At 47.1% G+C, this 17173-nt stretch overlaps 2 protein-coding genes across 17 annotated transcripts in view; one reads left to right on the top strand and one right to left on the bottom strand.

The window, feature by feature from the left end:
* Positions 1-10033, top strand: part of KMT2C (lysine methyltransferase 2C) — a 208107-nt gene extending 198074 nt beyond the window's left edge. For 9 of the 13 annotated variants that reach the window (XM_061996228.1, XM_061996230.1, XM_061996236.1 and 6 more), the window contains 9 exons: positions 622-726; positions 2566-3688; positions 4591-4727; positions 4892-5034; positions 5299-5467; positions 6375-6491; positions 7125-7198; positions 7572-7680; positions 7873-10033. In XM_061996228.1, the coding sequence (XP_061852212.1) occupies positions 622-726; positions 2566-3688; positions 4591-4727; positions 4892-5034; positions 5299-5467; positions 6375-6491; positions 7125-7198; positions 7572-7680; positions 7873-7965 (2070 nt within the window). In that variant the 3' untranslated portion in view covers positions 7966-10033. The remainder of the gene's footprint in view (positions 1-621; positions 727-2565; positions 3689-4590; positions 4728-4891; positions 5035-5298; positions 5468-6374; positions 6492-7124; positions 7199-7571; positions 7681-7872) is intronic. The other 4 variants (XM_061996240.1, XM_061996232.1, XM_061996229.1 and 1 more) reach the window with 2 other exon arrangements.
* A 1682-nt stretch (positions 10034-11715) lies between these two features.
* GALNT11 (polypeptide N-acetylgalactosaminyltransferase 11) overlaps positions 11716-17173 on the bottom strand; it is a 55547-nt gene continuing 50089 nt past the window's right edge. For 3 of the 4 annotated variants that reach the window (XM_061996416.1, XM_061996415.1, XM_061996417.1), the window contains 2 exons: positions 15000-15137; positions 11716-12515 (listed from right to left, as the gene is read on the bottom strand). In XM_061996416.1, coding sequence (XP_061852400.1) covers positions 12384-12515; positions 15000-15137 — 270 coding nt within the window. In that variant the 3' untranslated portion in view covers positions 11716-12383. The remainder of the gene's footprint in view (positions 12516-14999; positions 15138-17173) is intronic. The other variant, XM_061996418.1, reaches the window with a different exon arrangement.

Below are 17173 nucleotides of genomic sequence, written 5' to 3'. Positions count from 1 at the left end.
AGATCCTTAAGTCAAGATGAACACTAATTGGCAGCAAACAAAACACAGGTGTGGTATCAGCATTGTTCTCACACCAAATCCCAAACACAGCCCGGTCCGTACCAGCTACTAGGGAGAAAATAACTCTATCCCAGACAAAACCAGGATATCATACAACAAAGATATAGAGTCAAACTCTGTGTACAGGAGTAATGGGTTCCTGTAGTCAGAAAAGCAATGAATTCCCAGTCATGTTTTGCAGATCAGTAGATAAACAGTATGGTCTGTCTTTGATGAGGCTGAAATGAGACATTCTTTTGCCATCTAAAGATAAAAGAAAATGGCTTTTGCTTTGCAAGTGTGCCTCTGGAGCAGATGGGTGCATGGTACAGAATGCTTTATTTTGCTTCTTAAACTTCTGTTAAAGGCAAGAAATGTTGAAGAACAAGGTTGTAGGTGTCTGGTAACGTTAGATCTGTCAAATAATCAAGTATTTATATCACAGTATCCACTCATTATTTCACAAGTGTTCGACAAATAAAGAGTTTCTAGATAGATTGGAAGATTCATTTCCTTACTCTTACTATGTGAAGAATGTTATTAAGATGGCACTTCTGATAATCTTCCATGTTTGATTCCCAGGATTCCCAAGAAGGCTCTGATAAAATGAAGGACATTGTATTCTGTAGCAACAACTGCTTTGTTCTTTATTCAGCAGCTGTGCAAGCAAAAAACTCAGAGAACAAAGTAAGTATCAAATGCTGGTGGACCCTAGCGAGCAGGAATTCTTGCAGCTACTTTCTGAAGAACAGAGAGGGGGCGAGGAGGAGGTTTACACTTCATTTTAGAGGATTACAAATTAATTGGTCTATATTCAAACATAGAGAGTCTGAACCAACCACGTAAAGTAAAATTCATACAGGCAGAAGTGTCCATGTGGCACAGATGCATGGCAGGACAGTAGCCACCCTTTGCTGTCCTCATAGGCTTTGAAGATGTAGTCATGTAAGTTCTCTGAGCATTGTACAACACCAGATACAACTTGAAGGGCTACATTTTGTGTTGTCATTCAGCTTACAGAGTTAAAAACTTACAGCTAATTAATAACTGTGCATTTCATAACTGAACACCAAGTTTGCAAAAAGACTTTGTTTCTTTCAGTGTAGCTGGAAAAATACAATCTCATTCCTTTAATGGGGCAAAGCTGCCACTTTAAAGCATTAATGACCAGAACACTAGTAAATAGAGCCTGCTAAACTGCCGGTGATGAGGAAAAAGAGGTTCTGATTGCTGGAGAAACCGGAGTTAGGCCAGGGATTTTTCCCAGGTGGTCCCAAACAATGTGCCATACTCTGACAGGGGGGTTGGACTGGATGATCTCTCGAGGTCCCTTCCAGCCCTTAAGATTCTGTGATTCTGTTACACTACAAGGGACGTACAACACCTTAGAGGAACTTGGCATTATTACTCGTTGCAGACAGGTTCATTCTGGTTCAAAGGAGGATAAATTTATCTCTGCTTGTTTACTCATTAAAATTTTAAGTCTTCATTCAAGACTAAATGATCCTGCTCTGTTTATTTTCTCATAGATGAAACTGTTAAAAGAGTTCTTTGTTTCTGCTTTTCTGAGTTCAAATGTACCTTCTTGTTCCTGAACAGGCTGTGTGCTTCAAGCACTACCTAATTAACGCTTTCTCACAGTCCCACATTTATGGTAGAATGTAACTTTCCTTTAAATGTAACTTTATTTTTTCAGCAGAAATTTAAAAAACAAAGCCGACAAACCCCAGAGGAGAAGATAAATGTGTGTCCATCTGCTTCCTTTTAGTGTCCCATGTAGCCCATTTTCACTAGTATTTCACCAGGGTAACATATCTGCACAAGTGCATCAACATGTACATAATTAAGTTAATTAAAAGGCACGTTCAGCCTCTTGATCCTTTCACATACTCTTTCAAGATTAATCATTCAAACCACATTAAGCACTTTTTAATCTGAGCTGCTTTGTTGTTCTTGTTTTCTCTTCTTTGTTAACAAACCTGTGCAGGTGCAGTTCTTATTTACTGTGACTGAATATTTGAGTCCTCAAGGTGTGTGTAATCTAGAGCCCTGCAGGAATTTCCTCCTCACCTGCTTCCAGGAAAACCACGTGGCATTAATTCCAAATCTTCCTCTTCTACCAAATAACAAGATTCTTACTCCTTCAATTGGTTTTGTGACCTATATTTTAAGTTGTTGAAACAAAACTGTGTAGAAATCCCTATGAACAGAATCTGCCACTTAGCTTGTCTAGGGCAATAAGGTGGGTTTTTCACTCCAAACCTGGATGAAGAATCATTTGTCCTTCCTGTTCCGTGTTAGAGGACACCATGTTCTGGGTCACCTGGGAGAACATTTGTTCTCCATATCCAGGCACAAGCAGCAGTAACACTGGTCAGGGCGATTTCCATCTTCCCCTGCTGCCACGTTGTGATTTCAGGCATTAGGAGTCACCTCTCCCATGCTGACCTGACAGTGCTTTCAAGATAAGTGTAACGGTTCTAACGGTTTGGGATTTCTTTTCTGAAGAGTTTTCCCTTGATTTAGCAGGAATCGGTTCCATCTTTGCCGCAGTCGCCGATGAAGGAGAGGCCGCCGAAAGCATTCCATCAGTACAGCAACAACATCTCCACTTTGGACGTCCACTGTCTGCCTCAGCTGCAGGAAAAAGTTTCTCCCCCATCCTCACCCCCCATCATGTTCCCCCCTGCGTTTGAAGCAGCCAAGGTTGAGGCAAAACCGGATGAGCTGAAGGTAACGGTGAAACTAAAACCCAGGTTAAAAGCAATACACAGCAGTCTGGATGACTGTCGGCCTCCCAGTAAGAAATGGAAAGGAATGAAATGGAAAAAGTGGAGCATTCAGATTGTGATTCCTAAAGGATCATTCAAACCTCCCTGTGAAGAAGAGATAGACGAATTCCTTAAAAAGCTGGGCACAACCCTTAAACCAGATCCCGTGCCTAAGGACTATAGGAAATGTTGCTTCTGTCACGAGGAAGGTGATGGATTAACTGATGGACCAGCAAGGCTTCTTAACCTGGATTTAGACCTTTGGGTCCATTTGAACTGTGCCCTTTGGTCTACAGAAGTCTACGAGACACAAGCTGGTGCCTTAATAAACGTGGAACTAGCACTGCGAAGAGGCTTGCAAATGAAATGCATGTTTTGTCACAAAATGGGTGCCACCAGCGGTTGTCACAGGTTAAGGTGCACCAATATTTATCACTTTACCTGTGCCATTAAAGCACAATGCATGTTTTTTAAAGACAAGACCATGCTTTGCCCCATGCACAAACCAAAGGGAACTCACGAGCAAGAACTTAGTTACTTTGCAGTCTTCAGGAGGGTGTACGTTCAGCGCGATGAGGTGCGGCAGATCGCCAGCATCGTTCAGCGAGGAGAACGCGACCACACTTTCCGCGTGGGGAGCCTGATCTTCCACGCCGTGGGGCAGCTGCTGCCCCAGCAGATGCAGGCCTTCCACTCCTCCAAAGCCCTCTTCCCCGTGGGCTACGAGGCCAGCCGCCTGTACTGGAGCATGCGCTACGCAAACCGGCGCTGCCGCTACCTCTGCTCCATCGAGGAGAAGGACGGGCTTCCCTTATTTGTCATCAAGGTTGTGGAGCAAGGCCACGAAGACTTGGTCCTTACTGACACAACCCCAAAAGGTAAATTTTGTGACCTAAGGTCGTCAGGGTGGTGGGTTTGCTGTTTGCTTTGTTACTACTGAGACCTGTGATACAAGTGCTCAGAATAAATGTTGCAGATGCTGTGCCAATACAATGCTTACAGTGAGCTTCCAGGGCCTATGAAGACTGAGGACACCTTTAAAGAAATAGCATAAGCTGCAAATAAGATGATTTCTCACAGGTTCACAGAGGAGACCCAAGATTGAGTATTGAAAATGATCTAAAATAGTAGGAATGTCAGCGGAGGTTTCCTTTGATGAAAAGGGACTTGTTTAAGGCAGTACTTAGTTATCTTCAAATTGTCTGTGCAGAGCTTAGTGAGCAATGAAAGGGCAGCTGAGATGACCACGTTGTTTTCAGGACAGGTAAAACTGTTGTCTGTGGCAGGCTGAAGGAGAATCCATCAGACCATAAACCTACAGGTAGGTCTCAAGGCCATGGCCCATGCCCATGGGTGGCAGTGCTGTGGGTCGTGACCCCGTGTGCCATGGGTGCTGCTCCATTCAAGCAAACCACTGCCAGCCGCCTGTCACCCAGGGGCATAGAAGAGGTGATTTTCGGAGAATTTGGGCAGGTTTTCTCAGGAGAATCTGTTATTGTTGCTAGAGCACTGAAAGCTTCCGTCCTACAAGTACTAAAAGCTTCATTCCCAAGAATCAAGGGTGCAGTGGAAATGTCATTGTCTGGGACTCTCAGAGGAAAACAGCAACTCACCAAATAGTTCTCTGCTTTGCTTTTTAAACACCAGCCTGTTTGGGTATGCACTCGTGGACAAAATGCTTTTTTGTACTGGTTTCTGGTCCCCCATATCCTCAGGCAGACCAGTACAATAGACTGTTATTTGTTTGATCACAGTAATTCTTTCCCGTATGGTTGTGTAGGTGTGTGGGATAAAATCTTGGAGCCCGTTGCTTCTGTTAGAAAAGAATCTGAAATGCTCCAGCTGTTCCCCAGCTATTTGAAGGGTGAAGACCTATTTGGCTTGACAGTCTCTGCTGTGGCCAGGATCGCCGAATCGGTGAGTCTTTGCCACCCTGGGCCTCGCTGCGTCACCCCAAATTGTCAGCTGTCTCATACACACGTGACATGGGGAACAGGAAGTCACATGGAAAAGCAGATATTTCATTATCCACCATTAACTTAAAATTACTTGTTCTTCTTTTTGTCTGTGCTCTTTTGCAGCTGCCAGGGGTTGAGGCCTGCGAGAACTACACTTTCCGCTATGGCCGAAACCCCTTAATGGAACTCCCTCTTGCCATCAACCCCACGGGCTGTGCCCGTGCCGAGCCTAAAATGAGTACCCATGTCAAGAGGTTTGTGTTAAGGTATTTTGTTTTAATTTCACATAGTACAGCCCAGGGTTTATAGGCTGCTTAGGGTTATTTGTGCTTTCGTCTGCTGCTTACAAACCCTGTCGTCTTTGGCTGTGTATGTGCATGCCCAAATCAAAGGAGTTGCTTTGTTGTCTATGCTAGCTGGCTTTCAGTGTCTGTACGTCTAAGAGGATTTTTAATGGGTCTTGTGGCCATTTTCAGAGGAATCTTCAGTTTTCCTTGTATTCTTTCCTGCTACATGCCCAATTCCTACAGGCCTCACACCTTGAATAGCACCAGCACATCAAAGTCATTTCAGAGCACAGTGACGGGGGAGCTGAACGCGCCTTACAGTAAGCAGTTCGTCCATTCCAAGTCCTCTCAGTACCGCAAAATGAAAACTGAGTGGAAGTCCAACGTCTATCTTGCTCGCTCTCGGATTCAGGTCAGCCCTCCACTTTCATTTGTACCTGTTTCATATGCAGTTCTTACCTTTTAGACATAAATTGTATGGTTTAGATGGAAATTTTGTATTTCCAGATATTTTTAGTATTTGTCTATAACATTTGTATTGACATCAAAGCAAAACTTCTTTAAGTCTCGTCCCAAAACTGTCAATTTCCGTGTGCAAATCACTTCCATCGATCCCCCCTGAAGTAAGATTCTTCCCAATTGCCGTCAGCATCTGAAAAGGTCATTTGTTACAGTCATCTACAAAAAAAAATGTTTCTTTCACATTTTGGGATGTTTTTTAGCATATTTCTCAAGAAACTTAGTGAAACTTGAAAGTACCGGTCCCTGGTGGGAGTATGGCATGCTGAGGCCATGCTGAGCACGGAGAGCTCAGTTCTTGTTTGAATTTCTCATACCAGAATCGTGTCTCCTTCTGCAGTTCTGTCGGTGTTTTGCTCCACAGGCTGTTGGGAGAAATTTTGGCATCAGTCCAGCCATGTCTGAAGGCAGTTGTGGTTTATTTCACTTAACCATGCTGCTGTCGCTCCCTTTAGGCTGCTCTGTTTTAGTACGATCCCTGTTGTTTTTCAGTGAGTTTATAATCTTTACAGAGCCAGGTGACAGAGGTAGAAGAGATGGTTTCTCACCCAGACTGGTGCCAAGTACGTTCTCTTACATCTTAAAATTTGAACACGAAGCTGAGTCCTGCATCTGAGCTGAACATCTGGGCTGTACATCTGGGCTGTACATCTGTTCCTTGCCCGTGCAGCTTTGTTTGTTCTGGGCAGTTTTACTTCTCACTTGATTTTCTGCAGGAATGGGTTTGGGGCACTGGGAGGAAATGCAGCGTAACCGTAAGCTTATTACAGAATTCTGAATTGCAGTGTTGGCTTTTGTAGGGCCTGGGCTTGTACGCTGCAAGAGATATCGAGAAGCACACTATGGTCATTGAATACATTGGAACTATTATCCGGAATGAGGTAGCAAACAGGAAGGAGAAGCTTTATGAATCTCAGGTATGGGCGCGGGGGCTCGTGCTCTGTCTCTCTCCCCTCCCCCTTTCAAATGTCCATGCCACAGAACAAGTACTCTGCTCCTAATCTATGAATTCAGGTCCCCTGGTTTCCGTTTGCTGCTGTGCAATCGGCTAAAAATAAAACCGGAGGAGTCTACAGTGTTTCTTAGCAAAGGATCACAGTATTTAAATGGTTAATTGATCTGACAACACCCAGGCCAGGTGGGGAATGAAAATCCTCTGTCCCAGAGGACAAAGAGAGAGCGCTGACAGCACCTGTGAGGCCCTCCATTTTTAATGAGAACTTCTTTAAATTTGAAGCAACTTCCATTGTGTAACTCCAGGGTATCCTTAAGGGTTCAGAAGCACTTCTGGGTCCTGGGTGAAAGGCAGGTGAAAGCACCTGTGAGGCAAACAGTAATTCACAGGTTCTGTGGCTGTGACCTACCTATTCCCGCCCTGTCAGTGAAGGCAAGGGCAAGACCTCGCTCACGCTTCCCCTTGTGAGCCTGTGGGCAGGGTCTGACCCAGACCATTGGAGGGCTCCAGGGAGTTCCCCCAACAGCTGCTTCATTTTCATGATTAACACGTAAAAGCTCCAAAGACCATTTTCTCCCCCAATTCTGTTTTTCAGAACCGTGGCGTGTACATGTTCCGCATCGACAACGACCACGTCATCGATGCCACCCTGACGGGCGGCCCTGCCAGGTGGGTGCCTCGGGGGAGACACCTGACCCCGTTCTGGAGGGCATTCGCTAGCCAGGGCGGCTTGTGAGGGACTCCAGTTTGTGGTTTCCTCAGTCATTTTTATCCTTTCATCTGGTACATTCAGTCTTTTCACTAAGACATTGTCTTATTTTTCATTAGCTTTGCTCATCTTTGATGATGTTTCATGGCAGAATGGATTTTTTTTTTAACACTTGATGGTTTTGACATTTTCTAGGTAAAAAAACAAGTAGAGAGTAATGTAATTGAATCTGGAAAGACCCTGAAGCTAAGGTCGCTGAAGGTTTGGTTTTGGTTTGCCCCACAGGCTGCCTTTTCTTGCCAGGTTACCCTGTTCAAAACTCTGTTTCCCCAGGTACATCAACCATTCGTGTGCACCCAACTGCGTGGCTGAGGTGGTGACCTTTGAGAGAGGACACAAAATTATCATTAGCTCCAGCAGGAGAATCCAGAAAGGAGAGGAGGTAGGGCTGTGCCCCCGGGCTTTTCTGCCCTCCTGCCACCTGCCTTCCTCTCCAGGGCCGGAGGCACAAGGTGTTTGGGAGAGGGGACAGGGGAGAGGGACGTTCCCCTTCCCTGCTGCCAGCCGTGCCGCCTCCACCGTGCCTTGGGAAGCCCCAGCCTCCCTCTAACCCTGCTCCTTCCTCTCCTTCCAGCTTTGCTATGACTACAAGTTTGATTTTGAAGATGACCAGCACAAGATTCCATGTCACTGTGGAGCTGTAAACTGCCGAAAGTGGATGAACTAGAATTGCATTCCTTGCTGTCTTTGAGGGCTGCTTGTCCCCAGGAAGAAGTGATTCGCGTTTGGATTTTGTCGACGGAAAATCGTTGCCTTTTTGAAAGGGGGGGGGAACCCCACAATAACAATACCAATACCAATACCAATAATCACTTCTGGAAGTACAGATTTCTACTCGAGTGTTTAAAGAGAAACAAAACAGAAAAAAAGGAAAAAAAAAAGGAGAAAAAGAAAAAACCCAACGGAAGCCAAGCACCAGAAGCAAAGGCGGCAAAATCGGAAGCCGACTTCCCAGCCACGTGGAGGTTAAACTGAGTTAACAGAATGGTCCAGCACTTTTGTTTTTTTTGAGCTCACTAAGGAGAAACTGTTCGACTTGGGCAAAGAACCGATGGCTGACCCGCCAAGAGCGCGGGTGGGCGAATATGAATGTAAGACTGAAATCACCAGCGAAAGGGAGAAGTCCAAAGTGCTGGCCACAGCCTTATTTGATAAAGGGGCAGGCCCTCTAATTAAAGAAAAATTTTAAATAAAAGTAGACACCACTGAACAAGGAATGTACTGAAACGACTTCCTTAGGGATAGAGCTAAGGGAAAAAAATAACTTGCACTAAAATACATTTAAATACTTGATTCCATGAGTCAGTTTATTGTAGTTTTTGATTTCTGTAAAATAAGAGAAACCTTTTTGTATTTATTATTGAATAAGTGAATGAAGCTATTTTTAAAAAGAAAGTTAGAAGAAAGCCAAGCTGCTGCTGTTACCTGCAGAACTAACAAACTCTGTTACTTTGTACAAAACTGTAAATATTTTGAGAAAAAATACAAAAAAAAAAAAAAGACAGTATAAAAAAAATTAGTTATTGACCAAATGGCTACCAGACTCTGCAGCAGTTCGGGTGCTCATCAGACAATGTCGTTAGGGATGTCACAATATGATCTCACGTCTGAACAGCCGCGCCAGGGCGATGCCGGAATAACCAAAATCTCCGTTGAGAGAGGGAGGGAGGGAGGGAGGGGGTTTTACGTTGGAAGCAGTCTCAACTGTGGTCTTAACACAAAAGTTTTTAAAGTAACCCTTAAGCCTGGGGGAAGGGCGTGTATATGACGACTCTGACTTTTGTAGATGTTTGGGTAATTTAGATTAATTTTATTTGTATTATATTGTTGCATCCCTATTTCTTAAGTCAGGTTTTTTTGTGCTTACGATTTGTGATAACTGTGAATAACTGCTAAAAACCACCCAAAATAGAGGCTGGACGGGGTGGGGGGGTGTTTTGGTTTTTTGTTTGTTTGTTTGTTTTAATTCAGCAGAAGTAGTGGAGGTGAGGCGAGGGTGAGGTGAGCGTTCAGCCGACAGCAAATCATGTCAACAGCGTAGAGCGGGGTAGTGGGAGCGTAAGCGGGATACGATAGCCTTCGGCAAAGAAAACAAGGAAAACAAATGAGATGTGACGTGCTTGCAGCTGCAGGACTCTGGCAATAGGGGGTTGGAAGATGTAATTTAAAGGTGTGTTTGTATGGATTGGTTTTTTTGTTTACATTTCTTTTTAAAAAAAATAAACACTGTTTTGTGTTTGCTTGTAGAAATTTTAATCAGCATTTCCAACCAGGTTAGCTTTTTATTTTGTACTTAAAGTTCTGGTACTGACACTTCACAGGCTAAATATAAAAACAAAAAAATGAAGTTTCTTTTTTTTTGTGTGCACAATTAAAGTGGACTGTAAACTGTTGGTATATTCAGTGATACAGTTCTGAACTTGTAATGTATATGGCATGATGTATTTTTATCTTACAGAATAAATCAATTGTATATATTTTTCTCTTGATAAATAGCTGTATGAAATTGTTTCTTGAATATTTTTCTTCTCTTGTACAATATTCCAACATCCTACCAGTATTTGTCCTACAGTTTTTTCTGTTCTGTACAATAGTATCTAATGTTGGCAAAAAAAATAGAAAAAACACAAAAAAAGAGAATTTTTTGAAGTATACAGAGTGTTATGGGTTTTGGAATTTGTGGAAACAGATTTAGAAGATCAGCATTTACAAATAAAAATATTTTACATCTATAAGGGATGTCCTCTGCTTTTCATTCCAGGGGGCTCAGTTCTCATTCTTTTCAGGAGTTGGGCAGCTGCTTCCAGCAGCCAGAAGCCTTTACCTCCCGCTCTGCTGCTCCAGCAGCACCGAGGGCTCTGGGGCCAGGGCCTGAGCCTGCCCCGGGCTCCTGTTTGCCCCAGAAAATCTAAGCTCTTACCTTCACAACCGTGTCCTGGGTCCACCCTTTGCTGCAGCGCAGGCCCCAGCCCAGCCTTGCCATGGGCCAGCGGTGCTTGTTGCTGGCAGCCCCGAGCAGGGCTGGTGTCAGGCCCAGCTGAAGGGGTGGCAAGGTCAGAGCACAGCCCCAGCTCCTGCCCAGCACCGGCCCCGGGGCTGGCCCCAGCCCACTTCCAACAGGAGAGATGAGCTGTCAGCCACAGTCACTGGCACCTCCGTGCAGTAGTTGACACAGAGGCTTTAACAGTCCCAGGCCGAGGTTAATCATCACTTCTCAGCGCAACAGTTCATGACCCGGAACAAGGCTTTTCCCTCTGTGCTTCCTCGTTGGCCCCAGTCCCTGGAGCAGCTGAGAGCAGCCACACATGGGAAGCAAACACCGGCTTTGCCCCCCATGGCAGGCAGCCCCCACAGGGCCCGGCAGAGAACACGCACCCGATGCCACTGCTCACAGGAAAGATTTATAAGCCTCGTGTGTTCAGACCCTGCACACCAGAGCAGGCTGAGGACAAAAGCCATGCCCTGCAGGAACACCTGACACAAAACCACCGTCACTTCCTCCTGCTTCCGGAACCACATCGCCCTCCCCCTTCATGGCCACTGCCCCACACACAGTGCTGAGGTTCAAAATACTGAGGTGTATTATTTATACCAGAGAGAAGCAGGATATTTGTCTTCTTCATATTAAAGAACAGTCCCCCTGCATCTCCATGGCACATCAATTCTACGCTGCTGGCTTAAAGACCACATCTATTGGGCAGTTTTGACAGCTCCAAATTTCCTCACAGGGAGCAAGTCAGAAGTTCTCTGTGACAACAGCCACCAACCATAAACACAGTAAGTTCTGTTTTGCCTCTGCTTAGCCCATTCGAGGATTTTGGGGGTTTTAGAATTGACCCCACAGCTGAGGAAGCAAGTCCCTGCGTACGGACAGGCAGCACAAACCCTGCTGCCCACATGAAGCTGCTGCAGGCCCAGACTCGCCTCAGGGCTCCAGGTGTCCTTCCAGGGCTGCCTGACTCTGAGGCACACGCCAGCGCACGCCCCGGCTGCCCTACAGTTGTTATTCTTGGTAGGAGGGCACTCAGCTGGAGTCTAACTAAATTATTCCTACAGAAATGCTTTATCTGGAAGAACTTCCACTTTGGCTGACAATTAAACCCTCCTTACCTGGTTCCTCGTGCCCGCGACTCGCTGCTTCCACCGCTGGCCACTCTGACCCGCTGTGTCCTCTTTCTCAGCCAAACGCAACCTGGCACAAGGGCCTCTCCTCTCTGCAGGAAGGCGTGGCTCTAGAAGTGCTCCAACATTATCATCATTTGCCTCACGCTGCCCACCACGTCACTCACGGGCCGCCGGAGCGTCTGTGGTTGGAAAGCGCTGCCGGTGCCCAAGCCCAGGGCCAATTGTGTGAAAATGAGCTTGTGTCAGTCTTTAAGCTGGTGCCTTCTACAAAGAGCAAGGCCGTACAGATGGATAAAAAAAGGATACTTTATTTTAAATGCAGCTACTGTCACGAGTCATCAAAATAGACTTTGTAATAGTTACTTTGTTTTAAATACCAGGTGAGGGATGACAACTAAGAATTCAAACTACATGAAATGGCCTAAAGTTGTAAATTAAAAGAACCAAATTTAAACCTTACAGATGGCAATTCTCAGAAGGTGAAAGGAAATAAAAACATGTTCCAGGAAAAGTAAAATAATTTGGCCAGTAAAACCCTACTAAAAACATAAATCAATAAGCTACTGCACATGATAATCCTTGAAGGAGACTCCGTTCTGCCACTGTCATCTGAAAGATCCACACAGCTAAAATTTCAGCATTTCAATTACGTGGTTCTAATAATTTCTCTGACTTAAAGACAGTTCATTAATCCAGGAGAAGCCAAGGAAGCGCTGGTAAATTGCACTTGTCCGTGTTGCTCTGAGGTGGGGCTGCTGCTGGGGCTGCTGCAGCTAAGCAGGGAGCAGCAGCCACCGGGACCTCCTCGTGGCTGGGGCTCCTCACAGAGGCGTTTCTGAGAGCACTTGTGCCAGGTGCAGCAGCCCAGGGCTCTGGGGAACTCCTCCACAGGGACGTAGGATTGTGGCTGAAGGGGAATCGGGCCTCGGCTTAATGCGCCTCAGCTCCTGCCTCGCTGACTCAGCTCTCAAAATGCCACTGCTGAGGAAGGGACCCGTCGCAGATGGCCATAGTCACGTACCCTTTGTGGCTAAGGGGATCTACCACCTTCATGCACTGTCCCACGGAGACTTGGTAGAGGCGGTTGTTCTTCTTTAGGAGAGAGAAAGACAGATGGGATTTATTGATTCAAACTTCCATTCTACTCCACTGTCAAAACTGCAGCTGAAACTGATGCTGAAGGTGATGCTCCTTCCTGACAGACGAACCTTTTGGCACCCTCTCCGCCACGCCAGGCCCCCAGCAGCACAACCCAAGGAGAGCAGACCCCGTCACCACCTTCAGATCTTCAAGCAAAGGCTCTTGTGTCCCTACAGGCACCCGGTTTGGGCTTTGCTTATACCATGGTCTCTTCCTGAGGCAAAGGGATGACCAGGCCCACTTCCCCACACTTGGTAAGAAGGGAACCCAAGAGGCCACAGGGCAGCATAAGCAGGTCCGTGCCCCATGTGGGGCTGGGCCATGGCACTGCCATTGCTCTCTGTGAGCCCCACAGAGCCAGGGAACTGCCACACAGCACGCGGGGCCCAGTAACCAGGCAAGGCCAACCCCAGTCAGGTGCAAGAAGGAAACCAAACCTTCTCCTCTTTTCCCACCCCTTCAGGAACCCTGTTGTCTCTCCCCACTATCAGCTTGTGGCAGCTGCTTTGGGCACTTTGGAGACCCCTGCTCTGTCTGAAAAGGGCTCACTGCGCAGCCCCAGCATCTTCCGTGGGCAGCAACCTCCTGCCCTTCTGCGTGGAGGGAGCAGAACTGTGACACATCTGCACCAGGTGGGCTCCGTGTCATTGCTTATGGCCACAGGCAGCTGTCTCTGACACTGGAGAACATGGCAGGAACACACCAGGAACTCAGCAGGAGCACACACACAGTGCTCCTCCAGACCTGCCCTCCACCGCTCTGCCCTTGCTCTGCAGCACTGATACACACCAACACACCTCTCCTTGCTCCCCTCCCACATCTCCACTCACCTCGAGAGCTCCAACCTATTCATAATCCTCATGAGAAAGGTGCCCCATACTTTGGCTTTACCCTGCCATGCACCTCTGAGCCTTCTCCAGCTCTCACATGGCCTTTCTGAGAGGAGGCCACCAGCACATGCAGAAGGGTACAATGATGAGATGACGTTTTTCTGCATTGCTTCCTATTCCTTACTAACCAATTCCCACACTGGATTCTCTTTCTTTTGTTGTCCATCGTTAACCAGCACCAACCTGACACTTGGAGATGCCCCTCCCAAGCTCCAGCAAGCAATGGCCACCTTCAGGCCCACATTTCCCCCATGAAGCCCAGATTCCCCCTCCCCACCACAGGTGTCACCTAACTGCAACACACACTGAATTCCAGTGGCCGTTCTCCGACTTGTAAAATCTTGGTCTACTAAGTCAAGCTGAAGAGTCCTCAATAATCTCTTGGCAGCAGCAGAGTTCTTCAGCTCTCTACTTCAACAATGCAGACATGCACATCCTACCCTGGGCTCACACAGTATCAACCTCTCTAAACCATCTTGGGACTGCAGTAGCCTGCCTTAATGAAGGCCACTTAGGAACTTGTGCTGCCAATGGGCACCATGGGCAGGAACCCAGGACAGTTCTGCAGGGCTGCTGTGGCCACCACCAGGCAGGTCTGGCAGTGTCCTCATCTTTCTTCAAGAGTGTTTGTCCCACAGACTCGCTGCTATGCTGAGGGCAGGTGAGGGGGCAGCCTCAGAGCTCAGAGGGAGAAGCCAAATTCTACGTGTATACAGCAGTGGCTGGATTTTGTGAAACTGGCCACTCCAGACTCTAAACAATAAAAGACAATGAGATGCAATTACAGAGAAGACACTAGACCAAGAAACTTCCTCTCAATCCTCCACTCTGCCCTGAGCTCCTTCAAGCACTGAGCAGATCTCACTGCACACACAGCTCCTGACTCCCAGTCCCACAAAGAGCTGTGGGGTGGATTTTGTTGTCTCTGGCACAATCCTGTGAGCCACCATGCTGCAGGGGGGTGTCACAGGCAGATAGAAACACTGAATGAAGCGGCAGAAACCTTCCTATCATAGAATCACAGAATGCTTGGGGTTGGAAGAGACTTCTAGAGATCATCCAGCCCAAACCCCCTGCTAAAACAGGTTCCGCTCCATCAGGGGGCACAGGAATGTGTCCAGGTGGGTTTAGAAACCTCCAGAGGAGACTCCACACCCTCCCTGGGCAGCCTGTGCCAGGGCTCCCTCACCTGAACAATAAAGAAATTTCTCCTTATGTTTAAGTGGAACTTTTAGTGTTCCAGTTTACGCCCATTACCCCATGTCCTGTCACTGGACACTACAGAAAAAAGTGTCACCCCATCCTCCTGACATCCACTGTCATCCTGTGTCACAGAGCTCAGCAAAAGCCTTATTCAGGCCAAAATGCAGCCACCGAAGCTCATGAAGCTTTGGTACAGCCTGCTTAGACTGTGGGCTGGGCCTTCTACAGCACAACTGACTTGGTACAGCTGAGGTTTAGTTATCATTGAACTGAAACCTGACGTCCTGTCACTCACTGAGCCATGAATCACAAGCAAGGTGCTGTATGGCACTGCTCCACCTACCCCGAAGGTCCACTGCTGGGAGCCGCCCGACCCATGGCACTTCATGAGACGCGGCGGGTCGGACGAGCGTGTTTCCGAAACATCCAAGCAAAGGAGGTTATTTAAGATCAGCTCATGGTCTTCATTGTAAATCCACACCTGAAAGAGAAGACGGAAAGCCATTTACCCTGCTGCTCCAAGGCAGGTGCCTTGCGTCTTTCTTCAGCTACAGAGGCGGTGCTTTGGCAGCAGGATGTCAGAGATGGGCCTTGCAGCTCTCGCTGCCTCTTTGCAGCCTCTTTTCCATCACAGGTGCAGTGCTCTGTCGCCTCCCCACCACCACACAGCACTACCCACACAAGCACACACACACTCATTGTGACTTTTCCCGTAAGCAGCATTTTTTTTTAAATTAAGCATTCACATATTCACAGAAGCTGAAGGGTTGGAAGGGACCTTTATTCCAAGCCCCCTGCCAGAGCAGCACCACCTAGAGTAAGTCACACAGGAACTCACCCAGGTGGGTTCTGAATGTCCCCAGAGAAGGAAACTCCACAACCCATCTGGGCAGCCTGTTCCAGCGCTCCCTCACCTGAACAGGGAAGAAATTCTTCCTTATATTTCTTTGGAACCTCTCTTCGTACCTGCTGGGATGCTCTGACCCCGAGCTTGGAAAAAGTGATCCCTGAAGACAGACCAACTAACTTGGGCCCTTTTATCCTCTAATACCCTGTCCCATGGCATGTCCCCTAGCAATTGCATGAAAAGGCCAAAATCGGCCCTGCCAAAGTCCAGGGTTGTGATCCTGCTTGGTATTCTGTTCCTACCACACAACATCCTGAACTCCATCATCTTGTAGCTGCTACAGCCAGTGCTGCCCTCAGCCTTCACTGCTTCAACCAGATCCTGCTTATTTGTGAGTACAAGATCCAGTAGAGCTCCTCTCCTACTTGGCACATTCACCATCTGCATCAAGAAGTTCTCATCAATGCACTGAAGGAACCTCCTGGACTGTCAGTGACTACCTGTGTAGGTGTTCCAGCAGATGTCTGGGGAGTTGAAATCCCCCATGAGAACCAGGGCCTGTGATATTGAGGCTGCTCTCAGCTGCCTGTAGAAGGCCTCAATGACTTCCCCAGCTTGATCAGGTGGCCTGTAATAGACACTCACAACAGTATTACACATGCTAGCCTGCCCCTTAATTGTGACCCACAAACTCCCAACTTGCCTTCATCCTCACCTGAACAGAATTCAGTACATTCCAGCTGCTCTTTCACATAAAGAGCAACTCCACCACCTTGCCTTGTTGGCCTGTCTTTCCTAAAAAGGACACAGCCATCCATGACCACATTCCAGTCATGGGAGCTGTCCCACCATGCCTCTGCAATAGCCACCAGATCGTAATCCCTTGCCCATAGACAGACTTCCAGCTCTTCCTGTTTAATCCCCATGCTGCGTGCATTGGTGTACAGGCATCTCCAGAAGGAAGCTGATTGTGTAGGATTAACCCCCAGCACTTGCTTGGCACCCTTAGGCTCAACTCCAGTGGGCGTCGTTTCATCCCCTTCCCAAACTAGTTTAAAGCCCTTTCCATGAGCCCTACTAACTCATTTGCAAGGACCCTTCTCCCCCTTTAAGACAGCTGAAATCCATCTGTCACCAGGCCAGGCATCATAAAAATTCCACTATGGTCACAACCTCCAAAGTTGTGTTGGTGGCACCAGTCTCTGAGCCATCTGTTAATCAGGTGAGTTTTCCTTATTCATTCAGTCATTCAGCGACCACTCATCCAGCCCACACTTTCTGAGCTTTCCTTTGAGGATGTTATGGGAGATGGTGTCTTGCTGAAGTCAAGACAAATGACATCCACTGCTCTCCCCTCATCATGCCATCACTCACTCATGCCATCACAGAAAGCTATTAGGTTGGTCAGGTAGGATTTCCCCTTGCTGAATCCATGCTTGTCCATAAACACACAGGAATGTATTTAACATTGTGCTCTGGGGTGAGCTTGGAGACACTGAATGCTGAGAAATGAAAAGCAGCTGCTGGCAGTTGGCTCATGTTAGTCCTCACATTGGTGCCAGGGCCTTACACCATCCACTGGGGACCTGGTGCTGAGAGATCTTTATTCAAGTGGATGAGCATCAGCATCCAGCTGCTATTAAAACTTTCCCCAGTGCTCTCCAGGGAGT

This window comes from Colius striatus, chromosome 5 (assembly GCF_028858725.1).
Source record: "Colius striatus isolate bColStr4 chromosome 5, bColStr4.1.hap1, whole genome shotgun sequence".
NCBI lineage: Eukaryota > Metazoa > Chordata > Aves > Coliiformes > Coliidae > Colius > Colius striatus.
The sequence above is the reverse complement of the archived record's forward strand: the minus strand, read 5'-3'. Positions and strand labels throughout refer to the sequence as shown.